At 35.7% G+C, this 26,566-nt stretch overlaps 1 protein-coding gene across 1 annotated transcript; it reads right to left on the bottom strand.

Moving 5' to 3' along the window:
- Positions 1–25,347, bottom strand: pcp4a (Purkinje cell protein 4a). The gene is made up of 3 exons (XM_067397632.1): positions 25,283–25,347; positions 2,179–2,227; positions 1–134 (listed from the first exon to the last, which is right to left on the bottom strand). The coding sequence occupies exons 1-3, from the start codon at positions 25,289–25,291 to the stop codon at positions 1–3; spliced, it is 192 nt and encodes a 63-aa protein (XP_067253733.1). The 5' UTR covers positions 25,292–25,347.
- Between the last annotated feature and the right edge of the window lie 1,219 nt (positions 25,348–26,566).

Genomic DNA, 26,566 nt, shown 5'->3' with positions numbered 1-26,566 from the left:
TTATGATTTCACCGTCTGCTTCTTCTTTTGGAACTTTCTGAACTGCGATTGAATGGCGACTGCAGCCTTCTCCGTCTCGGGGGCGCCCATGTCGATGTCAATGTCCTCGGCGGGGACTTCCTTCTTGGATGGGTCTATGGGAATGAAACATTTTGTATTGGACTGATATTCTGCACAATGCACTGCCTTTCTATTACTGCAGTTCTGCAATCAGGCTTGATTCTACTTCATACCTTTGTGCTCTCACTCTTAGAAGAAAAGGTTCTATTTAGAAGTTTAAAGGGTTCTGTCAGGTGCTTCATATATAGAGACTTTTAGGGCTTCCATCATGGAGTTTGAATTTATTATTTTTGTTTTAATGAATTTTTACTTTAAATTTTATTATTAAACAGCTCGTAAACTAGAATTTCTTTTTTTTTTTTTAAATAACCTGTTAAACAAGAAAATATTTTGCAATCATTTCAGACATTAGCTTAAAGAGTTCTTCAAGCCCCCTAGGGTTATATTGTCACATGGTTTTGGGGTTTGTTTCATGTTTATACACTGTGAAAAAGAATTGTTGGTTAAATTAAAAAAAAGTAAGTTAGCTGGTTGCCTTAGTCCATTGAAAATAAAGGTTACAATTTATTTTACAGTGCCACAGTTACATTGTAATTACTCAAATAAGTACTGAGTACTATTAATTAACTACATGTACATACTATAGAGTTACAGTTAGGTTTAGTTTAGGGTTAGTTACTTGCAATTATGTATAATTTACTGTTATTACTAGTAAGGTGTAACTACGGCACTGTAAAATAAAGTGTTACCATATTAAAAATTTTAGTTAATTCAATGAAAGCGATTTATTTAATCAACAGAAACTCAAAATACTATGTTATCTGAACCACATTAATTATCTAAGTTGATTTGACAAAAGAAAAAATATTGTGATAACAAACCATGAAAATAATTTTCTACAGTGTAGTTTCATGTCTTATATTTGGTAAAGAGTAATCAGCCAAGATGGCCGCCACACTTGTGTCTTCAACCAAGATGGCCGCCAAGCCAACATGACTTAAGGTGTGTCCCAATTCACGTACTTATGCACTATTCTATGACGTTTTTAAGTATAAATTGTGCAAGTAGTGCGTTCACACTGAAAATTCCAAAAAGAAAAAGTGCACTTTAAATACCCGGATGATGCACTAAATTAACGGAAAAAACGTGTGGAATGTTGGACACTTCGTGCACTCGACTGTCGCAGATTTAATTACGCAGTGGAGGGGTAGGGAGGATCGGACTCCATTATTAAATGACAAAATAACCTTTTACAATTCACACACTACATGGATGAGTGCATAGTGCACAAGTACATAGTGTATAGTGCGTCATTTGGGATGCAACTTATGACTATTTATTAAATAAGAGACATGAAACTATAAACATAAAATAAATCCCAAAATCATGTGACATCTATATAGAACCTCAGTGAACCTTTTTTTCCTATGAGTGTATGAAATGAAAAGATTATTAAAAAGTAGTTCATCTAAAAAGCAACATTCTGTCACCATTTACTCACCATTTTGTTCCAAACTCATATGACTTTCTAAATTCAAAAAGGAGATTTTGTAGCATATTCACTTTGTTCTTTTGCATTTTTAGTAATAACTTTAAAATGTTCATTCTATTCCTCATACAAAGCTGCAGTGATGTGAATTTCTTTCAAAATAATATTGGTAACACTTTACAATAAGTGCTACATTAACATTAGTTAACATGAATTAACAATGAAAAGTACTTGCAAAATTTAATAGACTTAGTATTAAGTAAGATTAATAAATATTGTAACAAATGCAAGTAATTGAATCTTAACTAATGGAACAAACATTAACTAATGGAATGTTCTACCGTAATATTTAATAAATAAATTTGGTTTAAAACGGCATGATGGTAAATTATGACATTTTCATTTTTGTGAGATCTATTGCATTAATTGCATTCTCTATTAAATGAGCATGTTTCTTTACTAATCTACACTTACCTTCAAACATACAATTATATTGCTTTCTCTACAAATATTATTTACACTGTGTAAAAGAGAGAAAGAGAAACAAATGCAGACTTGCAAAACAGTCATGATTTTATCCAGATGAGGACATGCACAATTCAAGTATGGAGTAATGAGCGACACTATACCTTGTCCACCTGAGGGTTTGATGTTTCCAGCAGATCCGGATTCTTGTCTCTGTAAACAAACAAAAATAGAACTGAGATTAATATGTGTGGATACCTTCAGAACATCCCTACAAAAAAAAAAAAAAAACCCTATATAGCCAAAGAATGATGAGACAGGCATTGAAGATGTCAGTTTTCTGTCTCATTAGCTGATCACAATTTGGTCCTTCACATCCTGAATTAATAAGTCAGTGTGTACAATGAATTTCAAACACTTCAGAAGAGCTTTGATGCTCTGACGCTAAAGCAATCTTCTTCAGTGTGTGTGTGCGCTGCTCGTTTTCTGCTGATGGCATTCTGTATGGATCTAGTTACAGTGGAAAGCGTGTCATTATATGCAGAAGGATTATTCCACACACATACACACACTGGCACAATTTAATCATATTAGTCTCTCTCTCTCTTTTCCTCAGTCTCCTTCTACCTCAATCAATCCTCTTGCGTTCAGTTCTATCTTTGTCTTACAGCCTCTGATAAACGTGTAGAATTTGCATAAGAATGTTTGGCAGGGGAAAATCTGTGAGCTCTTCACGTTGCCGGAGTTGCCAAAGCTTCTGATACAACCCGCTCGGTTATTGCTTTGCATTTAGGAGGCGACGCGAAGAAGTCCTCCTGCTGGATGATGTAGCGTATAGTTTGTGGCTGTTATGGGGATGGTGAAGGGCGCTGCTGCATAAATTACAGTCATTTGAAATGTCATACAGCGCAGAGAGTTGAGCGCACAGCTTCAAAAGCTTGAGAAATTAAATAGATGCTAAAGTGTGAGTCTAAAGTCCCAATCAGGAGGAAAGTTCTGGAAATAACAATCAGATAATGAATGCAGGCATTCTGTGGATAATGGATATTTAATTGTGCGTGAATTAATTCCTTTTGACATAAAGTTCATTTTAAAAGCACTAATAATTTAATAACACAATTAAATACAATCTTCAACAAATCATTAGCAATTTTTTCATATGTAGTTATTAAAACAAAGATAATTGGAGTATGTGCTTCATGTTTAATTCAATGTTACTTGCCATTTCAATTGTTTGTGAAATTTACTAGCCATTTCTAAGTGAAAATTATTTCTACACTTTTTTTTTTTTTTTAAACAGCATATACAGCACGTGATCACTGCGCAAAGTTACACAATCGCAGCCAATCAGGAAAATCTTGATGTTTAAAGTGCCCCAATTATGTTATTTTAAAGGCTACTAATTTTGCATTAATAGGCTTACATGCATCCAAGGTCAAAAAATACTTTAATTTTCTCATAATATACATTGAAGCATCACCTCTCACAGTGTATAAACAGTTTGATAAAGGAATCTGTCTCTTTAAACTCCGCCTTTCCAAGAGTCTACTGCTCTCTGATTGGTCTGATGACCCAGCCAGTTGTGATTGGTCTACCACTTACAGCGCATGTCAGAAACATCCATCACCATATCTGAATTTCAGCTCTGGAGGCTTCCTCAGCGCTTGATACACAGATATGAACAATAAAGATGCCGTCAGTTTACAGTGTCAATTCGAGCCTGCGTTTTAATCCTTTTGAAGTTCATGCAAAGTGGATTTGCAGCAGTGTTTTCTCGACATGTCGACAACACGAACCAAACTCTTCCAGGCCTCAGCTACAACTAGGCTGCATTTAACTCCATTTTTAGACATATACTCAAGAATTTCCCATTTTGAAGTGTGTACAACTTCGTCAAGTGGACGAGGGAAGATTATTTGAACAGACCCTCAAACCCTCGATTTTGACTGAGGGACCAAATACATACACTTCAGGCAGGTGATGATGATTGTGATGTCACAGCAGGTTGCGCTTAAAGGGTTAGTTCACCCAAAAATGAAAATTCTGTCATTAATTACTCACCCTCATGTCGTTCCACACCCATAATCATTCATCTTTGGAACACATATTAAGAATATGTAAGAATCTGATAAAATCTGATGGCTCAGTGATGCCTCTGTTGCCAGCAAGATCTTTTCATTTTTCAATGCCCAGAAAGCTACTAAAAACATATTTAAAACAGTTCATGTGACTACAGTGCTTCAAAAAAAAAACAAAATAGCGACTTTATTCAGCAATATCTAGTGATGAGCATGAAGCTTCGAAGTTTTACGAATCTTTTGTTTCGTTTCAGTGGTTCGGAGTGTGTATCAAACTGCTAAAGTCACATGAACTATTAAAATTTCGAAACAGGACATAACGAAGCCTCGTTTACTGAAATCATGCGATTTTGGCGCTACGAACCACTGATTCGAAACAAAAGATTTGTAAAGCTTCGAAGCTTCATGAAACAGTGTTTTAAAATCGGCCATCACTAGATATTGTTTAATAAAGTCATATTTTCGTTGCTTCATAACATTAAGGTTGAACCACTGTAGTCACATGAACTGTTTTAAATATATTTTTAGTACCTTTCTGGGCATTGAAAGTGCAAATTAACTTTCTGTCAATGCAGGCCTCACTGAGCCATCGGATTTTATTAAAAATATCCTAATTTGTGTTCTTACGGGTGTGGAACGACATGAGGGTGAGTAATTAATGACTGAATTTTCATTTTTGTGTGAACTAACCCTTTAATTTACCCCCACCCCACACAAACTCTGCTGTATGATATTGGAGTTATTTTGACATTTAACCGCATTTAATACTTGTAGTTACCTTAAGCTGACTGCTTTTTTACACAGTTTTTATATTTTATATAAATATATTTTTATTGAATATTTGTTTATATTTAAAGGTGCCATCGAACGCTTTTTTACAAGATGTAATATAAGTGTAAGGTGTCCCCTGAATGTGTCTGTGAAGTTTCAGCTCAAAATACCCCATAGATTTTTTTTAATTAATTTTTTTAACTGCCTATTTTGGGGCATCATTAACTATGCACCGATTCAGGCTGTGGCCCCTTTAAATCGCGTGCTCCCCGCAGACGGAGCTCGCGCTTGCCTTGAACATAGGGGCGTAGTTTGTGGGGGGGATGGTAATCCCCCCAATATTCAAATCCATCAGTTACAACCCCCCCAATATTTCAACATGAAAATCACAGTAGATCTATACTAAAATATGTATAATTCATTTATTTTGTAACAATAATTTTGTTTCTAATCGAATATGTGTTTGTCATAACAAACTAGTCAAAAAAATACCCCCCCTCCATTGAACCGATTGGTAACGCCCAACCAATGCGCATCGCACTTTCACCAACACAACGCGAGTGGAGCTCTACTGTTTGAATGAAAGAGAGCAGGTAGCACCAAAAATGAAGAGAACCGCTGCCCAGCCGACTATATTAAACTTCTGTTCAAAGAGGGACGTTAAAAAGAATAAAGCATGTACTGAGAAGGAGGTAATAGCTAAGTACACTCTACATATATTTTAGTTAGCTAATCCATTGCAATTTAGCCATAACTATCAGTGTAACTGTAACCAATTACTAAAACAGCCATCTATTTTGTTACTTCATTTTTCAATAGCGTCTTATCAAAGACAAAAGTATTCACATCTGTGTTTGTTTTCTTCCTTAATTCATCTGAATTGGCTGAATGAACGATTTAAGTAGCTCACTCATTAAAACGTTGAATCGCTGCCACCTACTGGCAATGTCAATATATACCATAATTTATTTCTTTTTAGAATCACTCAATTCCATAAAGTTTGATAGATAGATAGATAGATAGATAGATAGATAGATAGATAGATAGATAGATAGATAGATAGATAGATAGATAGATAGATAGATAGATAGATAGATAGATAGATAGCATACCAATGCTCAACCCCCCCAATGTTGAAACCAAATCTACACCCTTGCTTGAACAGCATAAAAAAAGTTCACACAGCTAATATAACCCTCAAATGGATCTTTACAAAATGTTCGTCATGCAGCATGTCTAATCGCGTAAGTACAGTGTTTATTTGGATGTATTACATTTGATTTGATTTGAATGAGTTTGAGGCTATGCTCTGTGGCTAACGGGCTAATGCTACACTGTTGGAGAGATTTATAAAGATGTACAGCCGAGTGAACAAGACGAAGGGAAGTTAGCGAGGGAAGGGCATAAAAAAGTGGACTTAAACGCAGCCCTACAGTGGACAAAGTAGACATTGTTCGAGGGGTAGCTAATGAAGACCATAGGCTGGCATTATGCAAATTTGTTAAAAAAAAAAAATAGATAGGTTTGTGCAGGAAGTAAGACTGGAATGTCTGACAACCTGACTTTTTTTGAGGCAGTTCAGAATCGCTTCTTTCTTTCTTCATTTATTGTGCACTTTGAAATTTTGCAGACCTTTTACATTCACAAACAGCTATATTACACATTACATGAAAGATAATATCTGAAAAAAAAAGCATAATAGGAAGGAAGGAATTTGGACCAATTTGGACTTTATCATGGCATACCTGGATGTTATATAAAGACCAAGATGAATTAATGCTTTTCTGGGCTTTTTAAATTTTGCTCCAATACTTTTCATTTTCCAACACAATTCTATCCTCGCTGTAGGTGCAAACCCACATTGAGACACCCATCCCTGTTCTTTTTCTGCTTGGAAAGGGGTGAAATGAGGGAAATCTCCTCACTGCAGAGGAATGCGTTCCCGTTTCTAATCCTGTTTATGTGAGGAAACTCTAGAGTGAGGAGCAGAGGGAGACATTCTCCGGCAGCATCAATATCAGCACGGTTACATCCCTCTATCCTGACAGTCTCAAACCACACAGCCTCAGAGCTAATGCCATTAAACTTGGATTATTGCATTGAGCTCCAGGGAGGCACAAACAAATGCATTAATTGGAGTGAAGTGTCAGTCAGTTGTGTGGCATGTGAACATGTGAGTCTGAGTGTGGTCAAACACGGGTGAGAGAGAGATTTTATTCAATTTATTTATCTAATTAGATGGACATCTCCCTTTAAGGCCAGTCAGTTCACTCTGCGACCAGCTATTTTCTATGCAGGCAACAATTCAATTAAAGTTCAAATAAAGCTATTTTAAAGGTTCCTAATTTTGTTTTGGAGGTCTCCTGCAATAGATGTACATGAATCAAAGGTCAAAAATATTTTATTTTCTCATAACATACATTGCAGCATCACCTCTTTTCTCAGTGTCTGAAACGGTTCGATCATGGATTCAGTCCCTCTTAACCCCTCCTTTCAGAGAGCCTGCTCTGATCTGATTGGTCAGATGGCCCAGTCTGTTGTGATTGGTCTACCACTTATAGCACGTGTCAGAAACAAAATGGCCATATCTGAACCAGAAATGCAATATAATATACATAACTATGTTTTCAGTGGTACATAAAGACCTTACATAATGAACCGTTATGTTTTTATTACCTTAGAATGAGCCATTTCTCCATATCAAGTCGCCATTTTGTGCCCCCATGTTCCTACAGGGTGAATGTGATTTCACCAAGTACAACATGTTCCTGGATCAACATCTTTGTTGATCCTGGAACAGCATTCCAATCAACCAATCAGATTTGAGGGACAAGTTTACCATTTATGTCAAGTTTAGGCTTAGATCCTGGGTTAGGTGTTTCCACAACAGTGTTATTCAACTATCATTTCCCTCTGATTTTAAGGATAAGTTATGGGTAGGGTTAGGTTTAGGGGTTGGGAAAAGGTTAGGATTAAATTTTTGGATAGGAATGTTGTTCCAGGATTAACAAAATATGTTGATCCAGAAACATGTCTTGGCAATGTCACGGTTTCTGCATTAGCCCTAAATGGACAAACACTCTACAGAGCGTGTTTCGTCACTATGTTGTTGTTCTTCTAAATCGTTCGTGTTTTTAGAGGCAGCTTGCATCCTCACTATGTTGAATATGCATGAAGTAGTAGTAGTAGTCGTCTGGTTTATTAGAAGCAGAGATCGTTCTTTGTTAGAAATAAGAAGAAACCTCATTGCTTCACACAAGCTACTCTCAGACGATGACATGTCGGCCTAGACGGCCACCGTAGCTTCTCCGAAAGGGAGGGGTGCGAGGGGTGTGCGCTGTTAATTGCAGTTCGCAACCTCACCACTAGATGCTGCTAAAATTTACACACTGCACCTTTAACAAGAACAACACTGGTTTCGATATCATATTTTAGCAATAATTCAACAATGGTATCATAAATTTTGCTCATTTAGCTCAAATTGAGCTAAATCAACAAGCATGTTCTAAAGGCAATCTTGCTGCACAAGATAGTTAAAATAAGTTAAACTGCTGATATATTTATAACTAGATACATGAAAAATAACGTGTCAGTTTAATGGCATAAATATTTGAAGGTAACTCTTGAATTTTAAAGGTGCCGTAGAATGTCTTTTTAAAAGATTTAATATAAATCTAAGGTGTCCCCTGAATGTGTCTGTGAAGTTTCAGCTCAAAATACCCCATAGATTTGTTTTTATTAATTTTTTTAACTGCCTATTTCGGGGCATCCTTAAATATGAGCCGATTTAGGCTGCTGCCCCTTTAAATGCTCACGCTCCCCGCCCACGGAGCTCGCGCTTGCCTTTAACAGCATAAACAAAGTTTACACTGCTAATATAACCCTCAAAATTGTTCTTTACAAAGTGTTCGTAATGCAGCATGTCTAATCGCGTAAGGATAGTATTTATTTGTTCTATCCAGACTGGACTACTGTAATGCTCTCTTGGCTGGCCTTCCAGCATGCACTATCAAGCCTCTACAACTGATCCAAAATGCTGCAGCAAGACTGGTCTTCAACGAACCGAAGAGAGCGCACGTCACTCCTCTCTTCATCAGTCTGCACTGGCTGCCAGTAGCTGCTCGCATCCAATTCAAGGCTCTGATGTTTGCTTACAGAACGACAGCTGGCTCTGCACCGCTATACCTTAACTCACTACTTCAGACTTACGCGCCCTCCAGAAACCTGCGTTCTGCAAGTGAACGGCGCCTTGTGGTGCCATCACATAGGGGCACAAAATCACTCTCACGGACCTTCTCCGGGACTGTTCCTGGCTGGTGGAATGACCTACCACGCTCTATCCGAGCAGCCGAGTCTCTAGCCATTTTCAAAAAAATGCTAAAGACGTATCTTTTTCGTCAGCACTTGACCCAGTAGAAGTAGCACTTACCTTGACTAATATTCTTCTCCTATCTGTGTATTTATTTATTTAAAAGAAAAAAAAAAAAAAAAAAAAAAAAAAAAAAAAAAAATTCGCTATGAGCACTTTACTGACATAACTGTGACTTCACTCAGCACTTATACACTGTTGTTCTCATGTTGATTTAATTGATTCTACTACTCTCATTTGTAAGTCGCTTTGGATAAAAGCGTCTGCTAAATGACTAAATGTAAATGTATTTGGATGTTTACATTTGATTCTGAATGAGTCTGATAGTGCTCCGTGGCTAAAGCTAACATTACACACTGTTGGAGAGATTTATAACGAATGAAGTTGTGTTTATGAATTATACAGACTGCAAGTGTTTAAAAAATGAAAATAACAACAGTCTTTTCTCTGTAAATACAATAAGAAACGATGGTAACTTTAACCACATTTAACAGTACATTAGCAACATGCTAACGAAACATTTAGAAAGACAATTTACAAACATCACTAAAAATATCATGATATCATGGATAATGTCAGTTATTATTGCTCCATCTGCCATTTTTCGCTGTTGTCCTTGCTTGTTTACCTAGTCTGATGATTCAGCTGTGCACAGATCCAGACGTTAATACTGGCTGCCCTTGTCTAATGCCTTGAACATGGGCTGGCATATGCAAATATTGGGGGCGTACATATTAATGATCCTGACTGTTACGTAACATTCAGTGTTATGTTGAGATTTGCCTGTTCTTCAGAGGTCTTTTAAACAAATTAGATTTATTTAAGAAGGAGGAAAAAATGGTGTTTGAGACTCACTGTAAGTCATTTCCATGTACTGAACTCTTGTTAACTATGCCAAGATAAATTCAATTTTTCATTCTAGGGCACCTTTAAGGTTTGTTACCACCACATTTCTAGCCTGTAAATTCTGACTTTCTGAGTTGAACGAAATGCATCTTAACTCCTACTGTCCAATATTTTGGACCTTAACAGCAAAACATCTAAAATAATTTAGTGTTTCTTTCTCTGTTCAAAGGCTTTAACAACAAATGAACAGCTTGAGGAGGACCTCAAATGAACTCTGGATCAAGATGCAATACTGCCAGGCTCCCCTCTGCAGTCCTATAATACAAATGACAATTATAGTTATCCAAAAGAAAAGCAGGGGCACAAAATCACGTTAATGAGAGAATGACTGCAGGAAATAATTAGTTAATGCATAAACACCGGTTCCATTTGGAAGTGGTGAACAGAGAGGTGAAGTTTTCAGCCTCCTCGTTCTCTCTCTCTCTCGCTCTACCTCCACCATATGCCTCCCCCATATTGTGTGTTCATTATGAACAATCATGAAAACGATGATTGTAATCATAAACTTTATTAGCTGCAGTGAAGCAAGGATTGGCAATGAAACCCATGTGTACAGCACGGGGCAATTAAAATTTTAAAAGAACAGGATGCTTGCTGCTTCTCCACAGACAAACATGCACAGAACCAAAGCGGATGAGGAGAACAGCGGCATGCATAAACAAAACAGAAACAGAAATATGAATAAATAAATACATTACTTGGCTTTAAATGTCATTAGTAGCAAATCTGTCTAGCAGGACTCGGGTGTTGCAAAGCATCCTGGGCTCGCTGGCTTATGCAAGCACACTGCAGAAGCAGGCTTTGCAGCGAATTGAACTTGATGCCACAGAGACGCCCTGAGCTCAGCACACCAGTGCCCTTCAGAGCAGCGCTTGGCAGTGCCACCCGACGCCACGACAGCATCCTGCTCCTCACAGTTTGAGCAGCACTGCTGCGATGCTAATGAAGAACCTCATTTATATCTACTCGCTCTGACAGCTGGATTCACTAATTAATAGAAATGCGTTTTAAACCCCATTTACAGACGATCATTGAACCGAATGCTGACAGCTTCCTCCTCAAAGGTGATTTATAGACATTCTTGTGATTTCCGAAAAGCTTTTCTCAGTACAAATCATGCAGCTGATAGTTGTGCCTATAAAAATGCAAATTAAACACCCCCTACTAAAGATTCACACTCAAAAAAAAACACCAAATTTACACCTCTCCCAAATTCCTGCAGTGTTAAGCGACGAAGGAATTTAGAAAATAAATAGATAAATAAATAAATACTGTATTCTGTCTTTTTATTCGAAGCCATTTGGAGAGCTATTTTTGATTCATTTGGCAGCTTGAGATCTTGGAAAGGCTTCCATGCTGTTCTCTAACGTCTATTAAGAATTTAAGGGAGAAACACACAACTAGGACACAGACGGCTAAAGAGGGGAAAAAAAACTCGGATCCAATGCGTCATATTTGAAGGCTAACAGATGCTCGACTGAATGTAGGAAGCAGGCTGGAGGATGGGAGCTCAAACGGTGGCTTTGTATTTGAGTGCCTCACCACCAGAAAACACTGCAGGACGTAAATACTGAACTGATGAATGTGTGAAACCACATGCTGATGAAATGATTATTTCACTGCTGGAACGGTTCCCAACTTATTTTTGGCACAGAAACTATTTGTATTCAATAGCATTCATATTAAATTCAGTCAAAAATACTTAATAAACTGACTACAGGATTGCTAACCGCTAATTGCTAACGGTTAAATAAGGATTTTTGGCACAGAAACATCTTGTATTCAATAGCATTCATATTAAATTTAATCAAAAATATGCAATAAATTGAGTACAGGATTGCTAACCGCTAACTGCTAATGGTAAAAAAGGATTTTTGACACAGAAACTATTTGTATTCCACAGCATTCATATTAAATTCAGTCAAAAAAATTTAATAAACTGACTACAGGATTGCTCACCGCTAATTGCTAACGTTTAAATAAGGATTTTTGGCACAGAAACATCTTGTATTCAATAGCATTCATATTAAATTCAATCAAAAATATGCAATAAATTGAGTACAGGATTGCTAACCGCTAATTGCTAATGGTTAAAAAATGATTTTTGGCACAGAAACTATTTGTATTACAAAGCATTCAAATGCAATCAAAAATATTTAATAAACTGACTACAGGTTTGCTAAACGCTAACTGCTAATGGTTAAAAAAAGATTTTTGGCACAGAAACTATTTGTATTACAAAGCATTCAAATGCAGTCAAAAATATGTAATAAACTGACTACAGGATTGCTAAACGCTAACTGCTAACGATAAAAAAGGATTTTAGACACAGAAACGTCTTGTATTCAATAGCATTCATATTAAATGCAGTCAAAAATATTTAATAAACTGACTACAGGATTGCTAACCGCTAACTGTTAACGGTTAAATACGGATTTTTTGGCACAGAAACTTCTTGTATTCAATAGCATTCATATTAAATTCAATCAAAAATATTTAATAAACTGACTACAGGATTGTTAACCGCTAACTGCTAACGGTAAAAAAGGATTTTTTGGCACAGAAACTTCTTGTATTCAATAGCATTCATATTAAATGCAGTCAAAAATATTTAATAAACTAACTACAGGATTGCTAACCGCTAATTGCTAACGGTTAAATACTGATTTTTTGGCACAGAAACTTCTTGTATTCAATAGCATTCATATTAAATTCAGTCAAAAATATGTAATAAATTGAGTACAGGATTGCTAACCGCTAATTGCTAACGGTTAAATAAGGTTTTTTGACACAGAAACTTCTTGTATTCAATAGCATTCATATTAAATTCAATCAAAAATATTTAATAAACTGACTACAGGATTGTTAACCGCTAACTGCTAACGGTAAAAAAGGATTTTTGACACAGAAACATCTTGTATTCAATAGCATTCATATTAAATGCAGTCAAAAATATTTAATAAACTGACTACAGGATTGCTAACCGCTAATTGCTAACGGTTAAATAAGGATTTTTGGCACAGAAACATCTTGTATTCAATAGCATTCATATTAAATTCAATCAAAAATATGTAATAAATTGAGTACAGGATTGTTAGCCACTAATTGCTAATGGTTAAATAAGGATTTTTGAAACAGAAACTATTTGTATTCCATAGCATTCATATTAAATGCAGTCAAAAATATTTAATAAATCGAGTACAAGATTGTTAGCTGCTAATTGCTAACGGTTAAATAAGGATTTCTTTGGCACAAAAACGTCTTGTATTAAACGGCTCAAACGGTGGCTTTGTATTTGAGTGCCTCACCACCAGAAAACACTGCAGGACGTAAATACTGAACTGATGAATGTGTGAAACCACATGCTGATGAAATGATTATTTTACTTCTGGAACGGTTCCTAACTTATTTTTGGCACAGAAACTTCTTGTGTTCCATAGCATTCGTATTAAATGCAGTCAAAAATATTTAATAAACTGACTACAGACTGCAAATGGTCCAGAATGCGGCAGCTAGCCTATTGACGGGCACACGAAAGTGGGAACATATCACTCCCATTCTCGCGTCTCTTCACTGGCTACCTGTTCATTATAGGATTCATTTTAAAATTTTGGTGCTTGTTTTTAAATCTCTTAATGGTTCAGCGCCAAGCTATTTATCAGATTTGATTAATCTGTTTGCTCCATCAAGAGCACTAAGGTCTGCTGACCATTTGCTTTTAGCTGTTCCAAGGGTAAAACTGAAGAGCAGGGGGGACCGAGCCTTTGCAGGGGCGGCCCCGAAGCTCTGGAACAGTTTGCCTCTCTACATCAGACAGGCTCAAACACTTGAGGTCTTCAAATCTGGCCTAAAAACGTATTTTTACAGTCTGGCGTTCGATGCTATGTGAGAGCTGCTTTCTTTTACTGTTTTTTTCTTTTATGGTGCTGACTGTTTGTATTAATGAATATGTTTTCTTTTTGTATGTACAGCACTTTGATAAACACCTGTTGTTTTAAAAAAGTGCTTTATAAATAAACTCTGACTTTGACTACAGGATTGCTAACCGCTAATTGTTAACGGTTAAATAAGGATCTTTTGGCACAGAAACTTCTTGTATTTCACTGTATTTATAATCAAATGCAGTAAAAAAAAAAAAAAAAAAAAAAAATGCATGTAGGATTGTTAAATGTAGTTGCTAATGGCTAACTGCTAATTAGGAGTCCTCTAAAAATCTGCTAAAAATAAAATATATGTTGAACAATTATAGTAATGATACAATTTGATCAATTTATTGGTCCCCAAGTGAACATAGATACAATAGTTGAACATCGTACATCTGATATATTCCTTTTGGATAATTTGATTAGATGCCCATATATCACTTTTAAAGTCAATCAATTGACTAACTATAAAAAAGGTCAGTTATTCTTGTGCTGGATCAAATTTGCATATAGATATGAACGCATATATCTGGGTGTTTCACTCTGGTGTCGCCTGAGCACTATTTATGACTCAACTAAAATAATATGCTGCACAATATGCAGAAGAGTTTGTGTGATTTACAATATTATCTCCAGGAATCTCACTAGCGCTGAGGTAACACACTGTTCCAGAAAGCCTGATGAATAAACATTACGATGGGGAAAAGAGAATGAGAACAAGAAATCAGGGAGAAAACACTGGGAAAGACAGGTGAATTGCGAATCACACTTGAGGAAACGAGTACAAATGATTGACAGCTGCTTTTACTGGCTTCATATGCTTACTTCCTTTTCCACCATACATGAATTTTGTGATAATGGAATCTATTTTTCCTGCTGAGATAATCCAAGCAAGACTAATGACGGCGAGTGCATGGACTCCTCATCAAATATTTAGCGACATTAGCGGTGACAGCAGCCTCTACCTCCAGGCGCCTCCCACCACACGCCTCCCTTTCCCCACATAAGAGGAGGACACACTGCAGGGGTATTTCCTTCTGCCCCAACACGTGAAACGCCAATCCCCATCCTCCCCCCACCCCCCGGCCACCCTTCACACAGCAGACTGCACAGATTCTTGCACCCTGAACAAACAGTTTGAAAAATATAAAGTACACTACAATCGCCTTATCAGCCATCTTATGAGAAACTTCAAATCGTGGCACACCAACGGGTACAAGTGTACATCAATATCACACTTCACAGGAAGTGGACATGGAAATTTATGAAACAGTCACTGCATGTCGTATCAGGACTACAAAAAATGTTTGTCTAAAAAAAAAAAAAAAAAAACTTATTTCAACTTAATTAATTTAGATGAACTGAGGATATAACTATAGCAATGCCATTAATTAACATGAACATTTATCTACAAAATTTATAAATATTAACATTGCAGAAGCCATTTATCACTAAATATTTGGGTTTCAGGTATGCCGAATGTTTTATTTTCAATACTATTTGAAACTACATTTATATAAAATATAATAATTTATAATATTTAATTAATTTATATGTAATTTATAATATATAACATATATCATAAGAATAATATTTAGCTTGAATAAAGAGATTATAAATGTTTATTTGTAAGCAAATTCATTATATATTTTATTATAAATTAATGAGATAAATTATTTAAATAAATATTATAAATTATTATAAATATAATCATAATATTCAATTAATTTATATTTAATTTTAAATTAATTTAATCCATTAATATTGAAAATATTATAATTCTTATATATATAATTATCCAAATTATATATATATATATATATATATATATATATATATATATATATATATATATATATATATATATATATATATATTACAAATTACAAATAAACATTTATAATATATTTTCTTTATTATATTTTTTAGAAATATAGTGTACACCTGGCTTTAGGGCCCATTATAAATATTATTATAAAATATAATAAAAATATTATTATGATAGGCTGTATAAATATTATTATTTAAAAAATGTTATAAATATTATTTAAACAATTTTGTTTTAATAATATTTATAACATTTTTTTATAATATTTGTATAATTATATAAAATATATTTTCTTACAAATATATTAAAATATATAAAAATGATCAATATTTGTTTATATTATTGTAAATAATTATTTTAAAAAGTACTTTCTCATCCAGATAACCAAATTCTGTCAACCTCTTTCCCCTGCTTAGTGTGCAGGAAGCAGTGAACACTGTGTAGGGACTGGAACGCAGCTTTAGACTTGAGCCAGACACTAGAAGTGTGGGGTAAAATCTTCTTCATGGGCTCTTTAATGGTCTATTTTCTCTCTATCCACATCTAATCCTCCTCTTGCACTAATATGCCTTCTTTCATTCATCCCCTTTTTCTATCCTGTTCAGTGACATTTCCCTTTTTCGAGCGGCTGCAGGGATTACTGCTCAACCGGTGAGGTTGGGCAGAGAGCAGGAGTCGGACTCTCTCTGGCAGTTTAGAGGGATCACCGCGGATCCGAGCGGAATCTGTGTGTGTTGTCAGAATGATTATGGTTTGAGGGGATGGTGAATCACAAACATGACTGTGATAAACAGCAGACACATTACAGTGGACGTAATCCATCACAGAGCGGATGCAGGTGATGCTTCAGACATAATGCGGACGTAGAGATAGAGGGACCATTTCGAGAGCTTCAAAGCGGAACGGATCACATCTGACACTGTACGATTTGACATGATGGGAGATATTTATACATAACGGGCCCTAAAACCAGGTACACACTATAGATTTTTTGTTTTGCAACGACTGATTAATTGCTTTCACGATTAATCAAATCTTCTTTTGAGCATAAAACAAGACAACATGGAGTATGGAAGATTGTACGACCTCTAAATTATCAACATGATAAAAACTTTGCTGAAAAGCAAGTAAAAAGCCAGTGTAATTCTAAAAACATCTCCCTTCAGGTCATTGTACACTTTGACTTATAAAAGCTAAAGAGCTTTGATCATAAAACTAAGCACTTAAATATTTAAGAAATAATATGGAGATACAGAGTGTCAACTGATATTTGTATACATTTTATGTAAGTAGTCTTCTACACTGTTATAAAGAGCTGACTGATGTTTGGCCATTTAATATCGGCAACTGCACCAAACTGCATATTTTTTGCTCAGTTTGGGCCTCTGAACTCCTATATTATAATATAGGGATCACAAAAGCCTGATGTATCAAATATGATACTCAAAAAACATACATGTTTAAATATATATATATATATATATATATATATATATATATATATATATATATATATATATATATATATTACATATACACAGTACTGTGCAAAAGTCTTAGGCACATCAGTATTTTCACCCCCCCCAAAAAAGGTTTTAAGCCAGTTATTTATATCTTTTGTTGTAGTGTATCAGTAGGAAATATCAGTTCACATTTCCAAACCTTCATTTTGCCATTAATTGTAATAATCCAGTGAGATTTTTGAATGCACAAGGAGTCTGACAACAGCCGGTGCTCCACACTGAGATCTGATCTCTGAAGCGTCTTGGAGACACGGCCACAGTTCATCTGGATTTAGTTTGTCTCAGTTTCATCTGTTTCTTCATGTAATCACAGACGGATTCGATGATGGTGAGATCTGATCTCCATGTGGAGCACCGGCTGTTATCAGTCTTATTGTGTATTCAAACCATTTTTGGGGGGGTGAAAATACTGACGTGCCTAAAACTTTTACACAATACTGTATATGCTGTAAATCCAGTGGGCAAAACTCAAAAAATGTAAGGTAATCAAATTTTTTAAGTCAAGAAATTCAAGGTTCAAGTAAGCAGAACTGGCAGATTTCAATTTTGTACTCATACATTTTAATTGCTCTTAACTTGACATATTTGATTAAGTTAATTCATACATTTAACTTTAAAATAATCATGCAATCTTAACTTATATTTTTAGTAGTGGAAATTTAGCTACTAGCTAATTCAACAAATGCTAATTGGTAATGCTTTGATAACATTAGCATAACATAACAATTGCTGAAAGAGTACGGGAATATAGAACATTTATCATATACCTGTTCTTGCCTGTTCTATACCTGCCCCACTTAACATTAATCACAAGAGTTTATATAGCATTGATTCTCCCTTTCAAGTGTCATAGCAAGGCATGCTGGGAAACAGAAAGGTAAATTTAAGTTTGTCTAAATTAAAAACAAACAAGTTCATAAAACTTAAAACAATAAAACAATTTAGATTACTTAAAATGTGTCAGTTTTATGAACTCAAAAGAAAAAAAGTTCTAAATACTAATAAAATTTAACTAACTAATTTGTTTAATTTGAGTTTGCCATACTCAAACCAATTAATTATTTTGAGTTTTAGGTTTATATATATATATATATATATATTTATACTTATATATATACACACACACACATACACATACATATTATATATATTCTGACTATTATTTCATATGCCAGGCTTTATAGGATTAATATCTCATGCAATTTTGCTTCTCGAGAAAATTTATTTTCAAAGATGTTTAAATATGTTTTTTTTTTTTTTTTTACACAGATTTCAGTCATTAGCTTCATCGTTTAGAAGCAAAAGATGGTGTCAAGTGGTAAATGTTACAGCCCCTCTGGTGATTGAGTTGTTTTGTGGGAGGTTGGCTTAAAGGGTTAGTTCACCCAAAAATGAAAATTATGTCATTAATGACTCACCCTCATGTCGTTCCAAACCAGTAAGACCTCCGTTCATCTTCGGAACACAGTTTAAGATATTTAGTCCGAGAGATTTCTGTCCCTCCATTGAAAGTGTTTGTACGGTAGACTGTCCATGTCCAGAAAGGTAATAAAAACATCATCAAAGTAGTCCATGTGACATCAGTGGGTTAGTTAGAAGTTTTTGAAGCATCGAAAATACATTTTGGTCCAAAAATAACAAAAACTACGACTTTATTCAGCATTGTCTTCTCTTCCAGAATCCTTTCCATTGAATTGATTCCATTGAATTGATTCCATTGAATCCTTTCATCTGTCGGCGTTGGTAATGCACTTTTACGTCAATGTTTTTGGTGATAAGGTCATCCGCGACATACTATATCAAAATACAAACAATGTCGAATAGCTTGAATACAGCGTGCGTCTCTCTCGGACTGTAAATGAAGCTCGGGCGCACCAGATAACACATCAGCAGAGTCACTGCAGAGTCGTGAACCCTGATTGACAACATACCCGGAAGAGAAGACAATGCTGAATAAAGTCGTAGTTTTTGTTATTTTTGGACCAAAATGTATCTTCGATGCTTCAAAAACTTCTAACTAACCCACTGATGTCACATGGACTACTTTGATGATGTTTTTATTACCTTTTTGGACATGGACAGTCTACCGTACAAACACTTTCAATGGAGGGACAGAAAGCTCTCAGACTAAATCTAAAATATCTTAAACTGTCTTCCGAAGATGAACGGAGATGTTTGGACTGACATGAGGGTGAGTCATTAATGACATAATTTTCATTTTCTGGTGTCAGCAACTATATCAAATTTGCATGTGACCGTCTGTCTCAGAATTGCTGTATGGTTATATTTGTCCATTAGTGTTCTCCAAGGGTGGATGTAATTCACTTATAGATGCCTTTAATCGGCAGATTGGGGATCAAAAAGGTGAGACGGACACAGTCAGCCAAGCATCCTTTCTTTTGCCGCTATTTCAATGCTGCTGCTTTCCATGAATCAATATCAAACCCTTCAGACTCCAAGCCTCTTCTGAGGAGAGAGCGGTACAAATCCCTTTCTGCCGATAATGGCTCCAGGTTCTGACAGGCGGTTCAATACTGTGTACACATTGCTGATACATCAGGGAAACAAGTGCAGTGCTGAGTTGCAGGAGACTTCAGCAGGAGAGTTTGCTGTTGAGTCTGCTCAGGGCAACTGACCAAGGAAATACACCATAAATCTGCTCCCGTGCAATGCGGGATTCGAGATCTAGTGCCGCGCCGTCAGATGTTTAATGCGGCGAGAGGAAGATGAAGACATAAACAAGCAGAATGAAAAGAACTCTGTGCCCTGGACCGCAATGTGCAGCACGTTTGGGGGGCCGTTGTTTATGCGTGTGCAGTCTGGTTCCCCCATGCGCACAGTCGGGCGCGCATTTCCTCTTTATCCGCGTGGAAGATGCAGAAGCGCTGGGCCGTAATGTATAAAAATCAATTGTCAGGCCTGATTACATCCAGTGTTTGCACCTCGAGGGCCTTAAGTTGCTTTTGATCTCCATCAAGTTCATAGCTGTGTTCACCACAGCACATGGAGCTGCTCAGTTCAGATGTAGCTCCAAATAGATCAGGCACATTGTTTTACAAGGGTAACCAAGATATTTTGCGTATGGTAACAAGCAATCTGCAAAAAGTTTTGCAGTATTATTTTGATCCTCGCGGCAACCCTACCGCTAATGCTATAGCAGAAAATGCAAATGATGTGACTGTGATGTAAAATCACCTTTCGCTCTAAAGAATGAGCACCAATTTACTCTTTTGCCATCAACAACAGACTGTAGATATTAGCAACATGGCCGTCATTGGCACAAAGGCTCAACTGAGTCAAAATGAGAATATCAGAACAACCATTCGATGCTGTAAATTGAGCTCAAGACTCTAGTGCATACACTGATATAAAAATGTTTATTGGTTAGCAAAACAACAATTTATAAAAAAGTTTGTAAATATGTTTTGTGTTTGTATATATATATATATATATATATATATATATATATATATATATATATACACACACACACACACACACCAAGTTCTGTCATTAAACTTTAGATGGCTTAGGAAGGATGATAAATGCTTAATGCAATCCTGCTGAAAATTACATTAACTATGCGGCACAAGTTGATTGGTTTCTGTTGCATCTGCAGCCAATGAGCTTGCTGCTCAACATTTAAATAGTTGGCAAGTGTTTGCTGTAGCAGTTTGAAGCACGCTTTCAAAGTCATTATGACATGCTTAAAAAATCTCAAGATTATTTTTAAGTTTTATTATTTATCCAATGTATCTTTTATTTAAATTTTTGTATATATATATATATATATATATATATATATATATATATATATATATATATAGCTTATAAATAAACATTTTTTAAATCTTTAAATGGGTCAATGACATGACGGGTCATTTTTTTTGTCTGATATGACATCTAAAGTAAGGAAGAACAACTAAATCTCTTTTATTGAATCCAAAAGCTTTTAATTATATTTTGCTACATATAAAGCTATTTTAAAGATTATGAAGTGTCAAAAGGTCATTCAGTTTAACTGTACAAAGGCCAATACAGCCATTTCATTTGTGATTAAAATATCTTAAAATGTAATAAATTTATATATTTTTTTATTCTGGCATGATTTTATAACATCATATATTAAAATAGTGCAAAATGGTATTAAAATGATGTGTAGAAGTCGTTGCTTTGTTATGAGAAAAAATGTCTGGAAAACTGAATTTCATTGATGTCATTCGGAGTCACCAATATAAAGGGACCATTTTGGATCAAGTCATGCAGTCAATATCATGTGATAGGATGTGACATCATTCAGACACCTGCAAAGGATCACACGGTTATGAAGCAAAGTAACTAACTCTCTCTTAACTATTTGAAAAATTAATGTTTTCACTTGCTCATATGCATGTCCCGAAACATCAGGTCGTTCGGTACAATCGCTATAAAACATGGAAAATGTTGTAATATTTTAAAAACTTGTACTAAATATAAAATGTTTGATTGTCCTTTTGCTAGCTAGCTAGCCAGCTAATTAGCTAGCTATGTAGATATCAGCCTGTTAGCATTGTTTGAAAATATCGTCATTCGGTGTAACCAAAAGTGTCATTCTGTAAAACTGAAATTTTGGTTAAACCAAATGACCTTTTTGGTGACAATTTTGTCCAGCTTGTAAAAAATGACAAAATCAGTGTTAATTGATTATATTAAAAAAAAAACACACAATCTCATTGTTAACACTTAATAAAAGTTCTAAATTAATTATATCTCCATTATGTTTTTTTACACTTTTAAAAACCTTATTCATCAATGACCTAGATACAATAACCTTTAGATATGCTGAGATATATTGTTTTATATAGTAAAGTTAACATTTTAACCATGTCATAATGACTTCAGGAGATGAGTGCACAGCTTGCCAAAAAACACAACTCAATTAACCTGAAAATGAGAAAACTACATTTCCCATGATTCTCAGTGACAGATTCCTCTTTAGCATTAAAAATTCTTTGTCTTTGTAAGGTGAAACAATAGAAAAAAATATGATACTGCTAAAAAATCCCTTGAGTGCACTCCACACTACAATTCCGGACTCGTATGCAAGAACTTCCCAAGAGCACTTGAAGCCGGCCTTTATTCCAGATGTCAGAAGACGACCCCTATTATGGTCCAGACACAAATCCATCCTGTGTTACATAATCCTACACAGCAACAGAAGTCATCTACAAATCCGCTTAATATCTCTGTGTGGACAGCGTTTCAATCTCTGGTCTGCCCTCCAAATCTGGACCTTTTGGATTTATTTCCATGCTCTCATTCTGTAGCTTTGTAATGTACAGATTTGCTAACCAATAAACTGCAGTAGCTTTTCTGGGAATAATGGAAAGGCAGAAAGAGAAAAAGTGATTTCTCCACTCAGAAATGTCGGAAACACCAATCAATCCATATACTGCTTCAGTTGAGGTCACCACTGATTGTGCCTAATCCTGATCTCTTTGTCTAAACTCATCGCTCTGTGCTGTGTATTTTCAGGGCATATGTATTAAATCCCTGTTTAAACAGAATGACTTCGATACCTAATCAGGTAAATGTGTCAGACAGTCCGTTTCAGGCACAAGAGATTAAACTCCAAAAAAATATATAATACTAATGCTGATGCTCCCCCTCTAATTCAGACAGGACAGCTGTTCTTTTTTGCAATATAATAATTATGTTTTTTACACACCCTTGTGTTATTTAAAATCTGTATTGCTTTGTTTTCACCTTGAAACTGGAAATATCAAACCCCAAAATGAGAGAGTAAATATATTATAAAAGTGGTTCATTTGATTCGTGCAACTGAAATTCAAGCTGCTTTTACTGAAAATCTCACAAACAATTCAAGGTGGTTTGATACCAAAAAATAAAACGTAATTTCAAAATTTACATTTATGCAAACATATATATATATATATATGGACATACGATCAGATTAAATCCACTTAACCAGTTCTATCAGCTTAATTGTTTTTTCAGTTTTTAATTGTTATAAGGAAAGTGGCCAGGATATGATTTTTTTAATAAAATAAAAATACATTTCACAAAAAATCTAATTATACAGGCTTGGAACATCATGAAGGTAAATTATAACAGAATTGTAATTTTCAGGTGAACTATTCCTTTAAGATAGGATTCTGTTTCCTTGTTCCCACCCACATTCTGGAATTCCCGCAGTCTTCCTGTGCATGTAAATACTTCAGTACAGTAAAAGACCTTGAAAACCTTTCATTTGGCTCTTAAGAAAGCTGGAACTGGTCGAGGAAAGACCTTAAATAATTCATGACTGCTGTACGAAGCCCATACTACACAAGCAACTGCATGAAGTTCCCAGCTTGTGTTGCTCTATCCAGCATTTCTGGATTCCATGTGCTCCCTCTGTTCATTTAACTGACAAATATGCTTGAATGGGCCAACAGATTGATTTGATGATTGCTCTTTTGGCAAATATACGTTAAGGCATGTTTTTAAAAGAGACCAGAATAATAATTTAAATAACATTCCTGATCCTGCTGTGAAGAAAGCGGCTACTCATCGGCTGTTGCTGCTGCATTGGGTCGGCGCGCACTATACGCACGCACGCGCTCAGTATCAAAGACAAGACGCGCGCGCTTCGGGCATTTCGAGTGCGCGCAAGGCAGTAGTGGTAAGTCCGAATCGGTTATTTCTAATTCGAAAAACTTAGAATAAAACCGAATCACATCATCACGTGGTCTCTAACACACATATTAAAAAACAAGAAAGCATTTAAGACCTAAATAGCCTTATCTGTTTTAGACGTTGTAATAAATTTAATGTTTTTACTCTGTTCATAAAACTGAGGCTCATCGAGTCGTTGAGTTCCGTGAATCACGGATCTATGCGAATTGGCTATAAAATGTCTATAAAATAAAGATTTTCTGTTTTCAATGGCGATACGTAATTACGGGGGGATATGTTAATTATGGGGATAATAAGTACAAAAGTGTTAAGGAGTTGTTAACCCGGATCATTACGAGTCGGACATGTCCGCAAGAAACGGTTCCCGGCTCAATGAATCAGTGTTGATTCAAGAAGGATTCAGGTCGTTTTGTGAACGAATCTTTTTTTTAGACGTGTTCTGTAAACTAATTTAATTTATTAAAAAGACCCGAACGAATTGGGCATACTAGCTATATGCGACTGCGTGTTTAGTTTTAGACTCAAATTAGTTTTTAATTCAGCTCTTCAAAGATAAATCCTGAAAACGTGTGCCCAAAAACGAGTCCAGTCAGGTAGGCGAAAAATGTGTGAAAACGTTAAACAATTCGAGTTCGCTCCACTGTTAGTAAAAACCGCAAGAATAGATTTTTTTGCACCAAACTGCAAAACCTAGGCTATTTATTTATTTTGTGCAAACATTATCGACTTGACATTTGGTGCATCAAAATACTAAAAATCACGAGAGCAAATTTACAAGTAGCTTATCATCCCTAAACCATCTCGGTGTCATCCCAGGTTAGAGTTGAGTCTTAACTGACAGCTGTCATTTGTTGCATCATTAATCATCGCGTGGATAATGCTGATTCGACAATCTGCCAGCGCGCGCAGCTGCAACAAAACCATATTCACAATCCGTCGCGCTCTTCTAAGCATGTTGTTTTGATTAATGAATGGTATTTCAGTTTTTAAAACGGTTTTGTTGTTGTAGTGAAGAAAAAATAGACTCAAACTCAGCTAATATCTGACTGCAATCAACGCAAGTTCAAGGCTTTGTCTTAATGTCAGTTCTCCCCAACACTGAAAGAGAATTTCCTCCTAGGGAAACCCCGTTCGCTCATTACAGTAGAGTGATGTATCGTGCATGGAGGGTTATAGTATGAGGAAAGCTCACCTCACTCATGCTGGATGATAAGTGTGATGATGAAGGGTGGATTCGGCAGAAAAGCAGCAGTGATGCAGTCCTTCAGTCCGCGCGCTGCGTGGGTTTGTGCGCCTGCTGGAGTTTTATACTTGGAGCTCCAACTCCCTTTCATGTCATCACGTTTGCACTAAACCAATGGAAAGCTGCCGGTGTCAACGCTTCTGATGTCACCACTTTAATCTCGCGAATAATCACTGAAGCGCACCATTGCATCCTTTAGGATTCCTATAGAAATAGGAATATATAGTAAGTAATCAACATATTTTGATGCGTAGGAATGCACTTACGACCACTTGTGTAATACATTAAATGGATTGGTTATATTATATAGCTATTTCTATCAACATATTTAGCATCTTCTAGATATTTGAATGCACCAAAAGTGCTCTTGCACAGCCTTCATTCCATTTTTAAGAGATAAAAAGGAATATAGCCTGTATGTAGTATAAAAAGATGTGTTTGATGCATATAGGTTTTGCCTTCATTGTGAGGAACAAAGGATAATAAAACCTGAAATCTTTGAGGGGAGAATGCAGCAGTCCCGACAAGGTAAAACAGCTTAATATGCATAATGTCTTAATGAAAATGCAAAAAGGTTTATGTAAATAATTTTAATAATTTAGAAACAACCAAGGGAGTGTGATGTTTTCAGTTTGCATTACAGTTTGAAATTAGATGGTTTTAAGGTATTCCCTCCACAATCTGACAGCAAATGTGCTTTGTGCACCTTGGTGCAGACACGGCATCTCCCTTATCGAAGAGAGTCAGCATGCAGCTCTCAACTCACATTCAGATGAACACCAGTGCAAAAGCTTCACTGCAGCAGTGGATCTTGGCATAAATGAAGTTTGGATCAATGTAAGACTAATTTAAGACTGAAGCAGAGTGATGCCTCATCAGCAAAAGACCTTGAGACTGCCAAGATGAGGACCATGGTCGTTATTATGCCCCTTTTTGCAAGACGTAATATAAGTCTCTGGTGTCTCCAGAATGTGTCTGTGAAGTTTCAGCTCAAAATACCCCATAGATTATTTATTATAGCTTGTCAAATTTGGCCTTATTTGGGTGTGAGCAAAAACAAGCCATTTTTTGTGTCCCTTTAAATGCAAATGAGCTGCTTTCCAGAAGAGGGTGGAGCTTTAACAGCTCTCACTTTGGTTGCTCAACAACAACAAAGCTGGAGAATCTCACACAGCCAAAATGAGGATTGTCAGTAACGGTGTTCAGCCTTACATTGTTCAAACCGGAGTCGGA

This window comes from Chanodichthys erythropterus, chromosome 10 (genome assembly GCF_024489055.1).
Source record: "Chanodichthys erythropterus isolate Z2021 chromosome 10, ASM2448905v1, whole genome shotgun sequence".
In the NCBI taxonomy this organism is placed as follows: domain Eukaryota; kingdom Metazoa; phylum Chordata; class Actinopteri; order Cypriniformes; family Xenocyprididae; genus Chanodichthys; species Chanodichthys erythropterus.
This window is presented reverse-complemented; position numbering and strand designations above follow the sequence as displayed.

Coding starts and splice junctions, on each gene's coding strand:
- pcp4a (XM_067397632.1), bottom strand. Junction 135..2,178: donor CAAACCCTCAGGTGGACAAG/GTATAGTGTCGC, acceptor TCATTCCCATAG/ACCCATCCAAGAAGGAAGTC.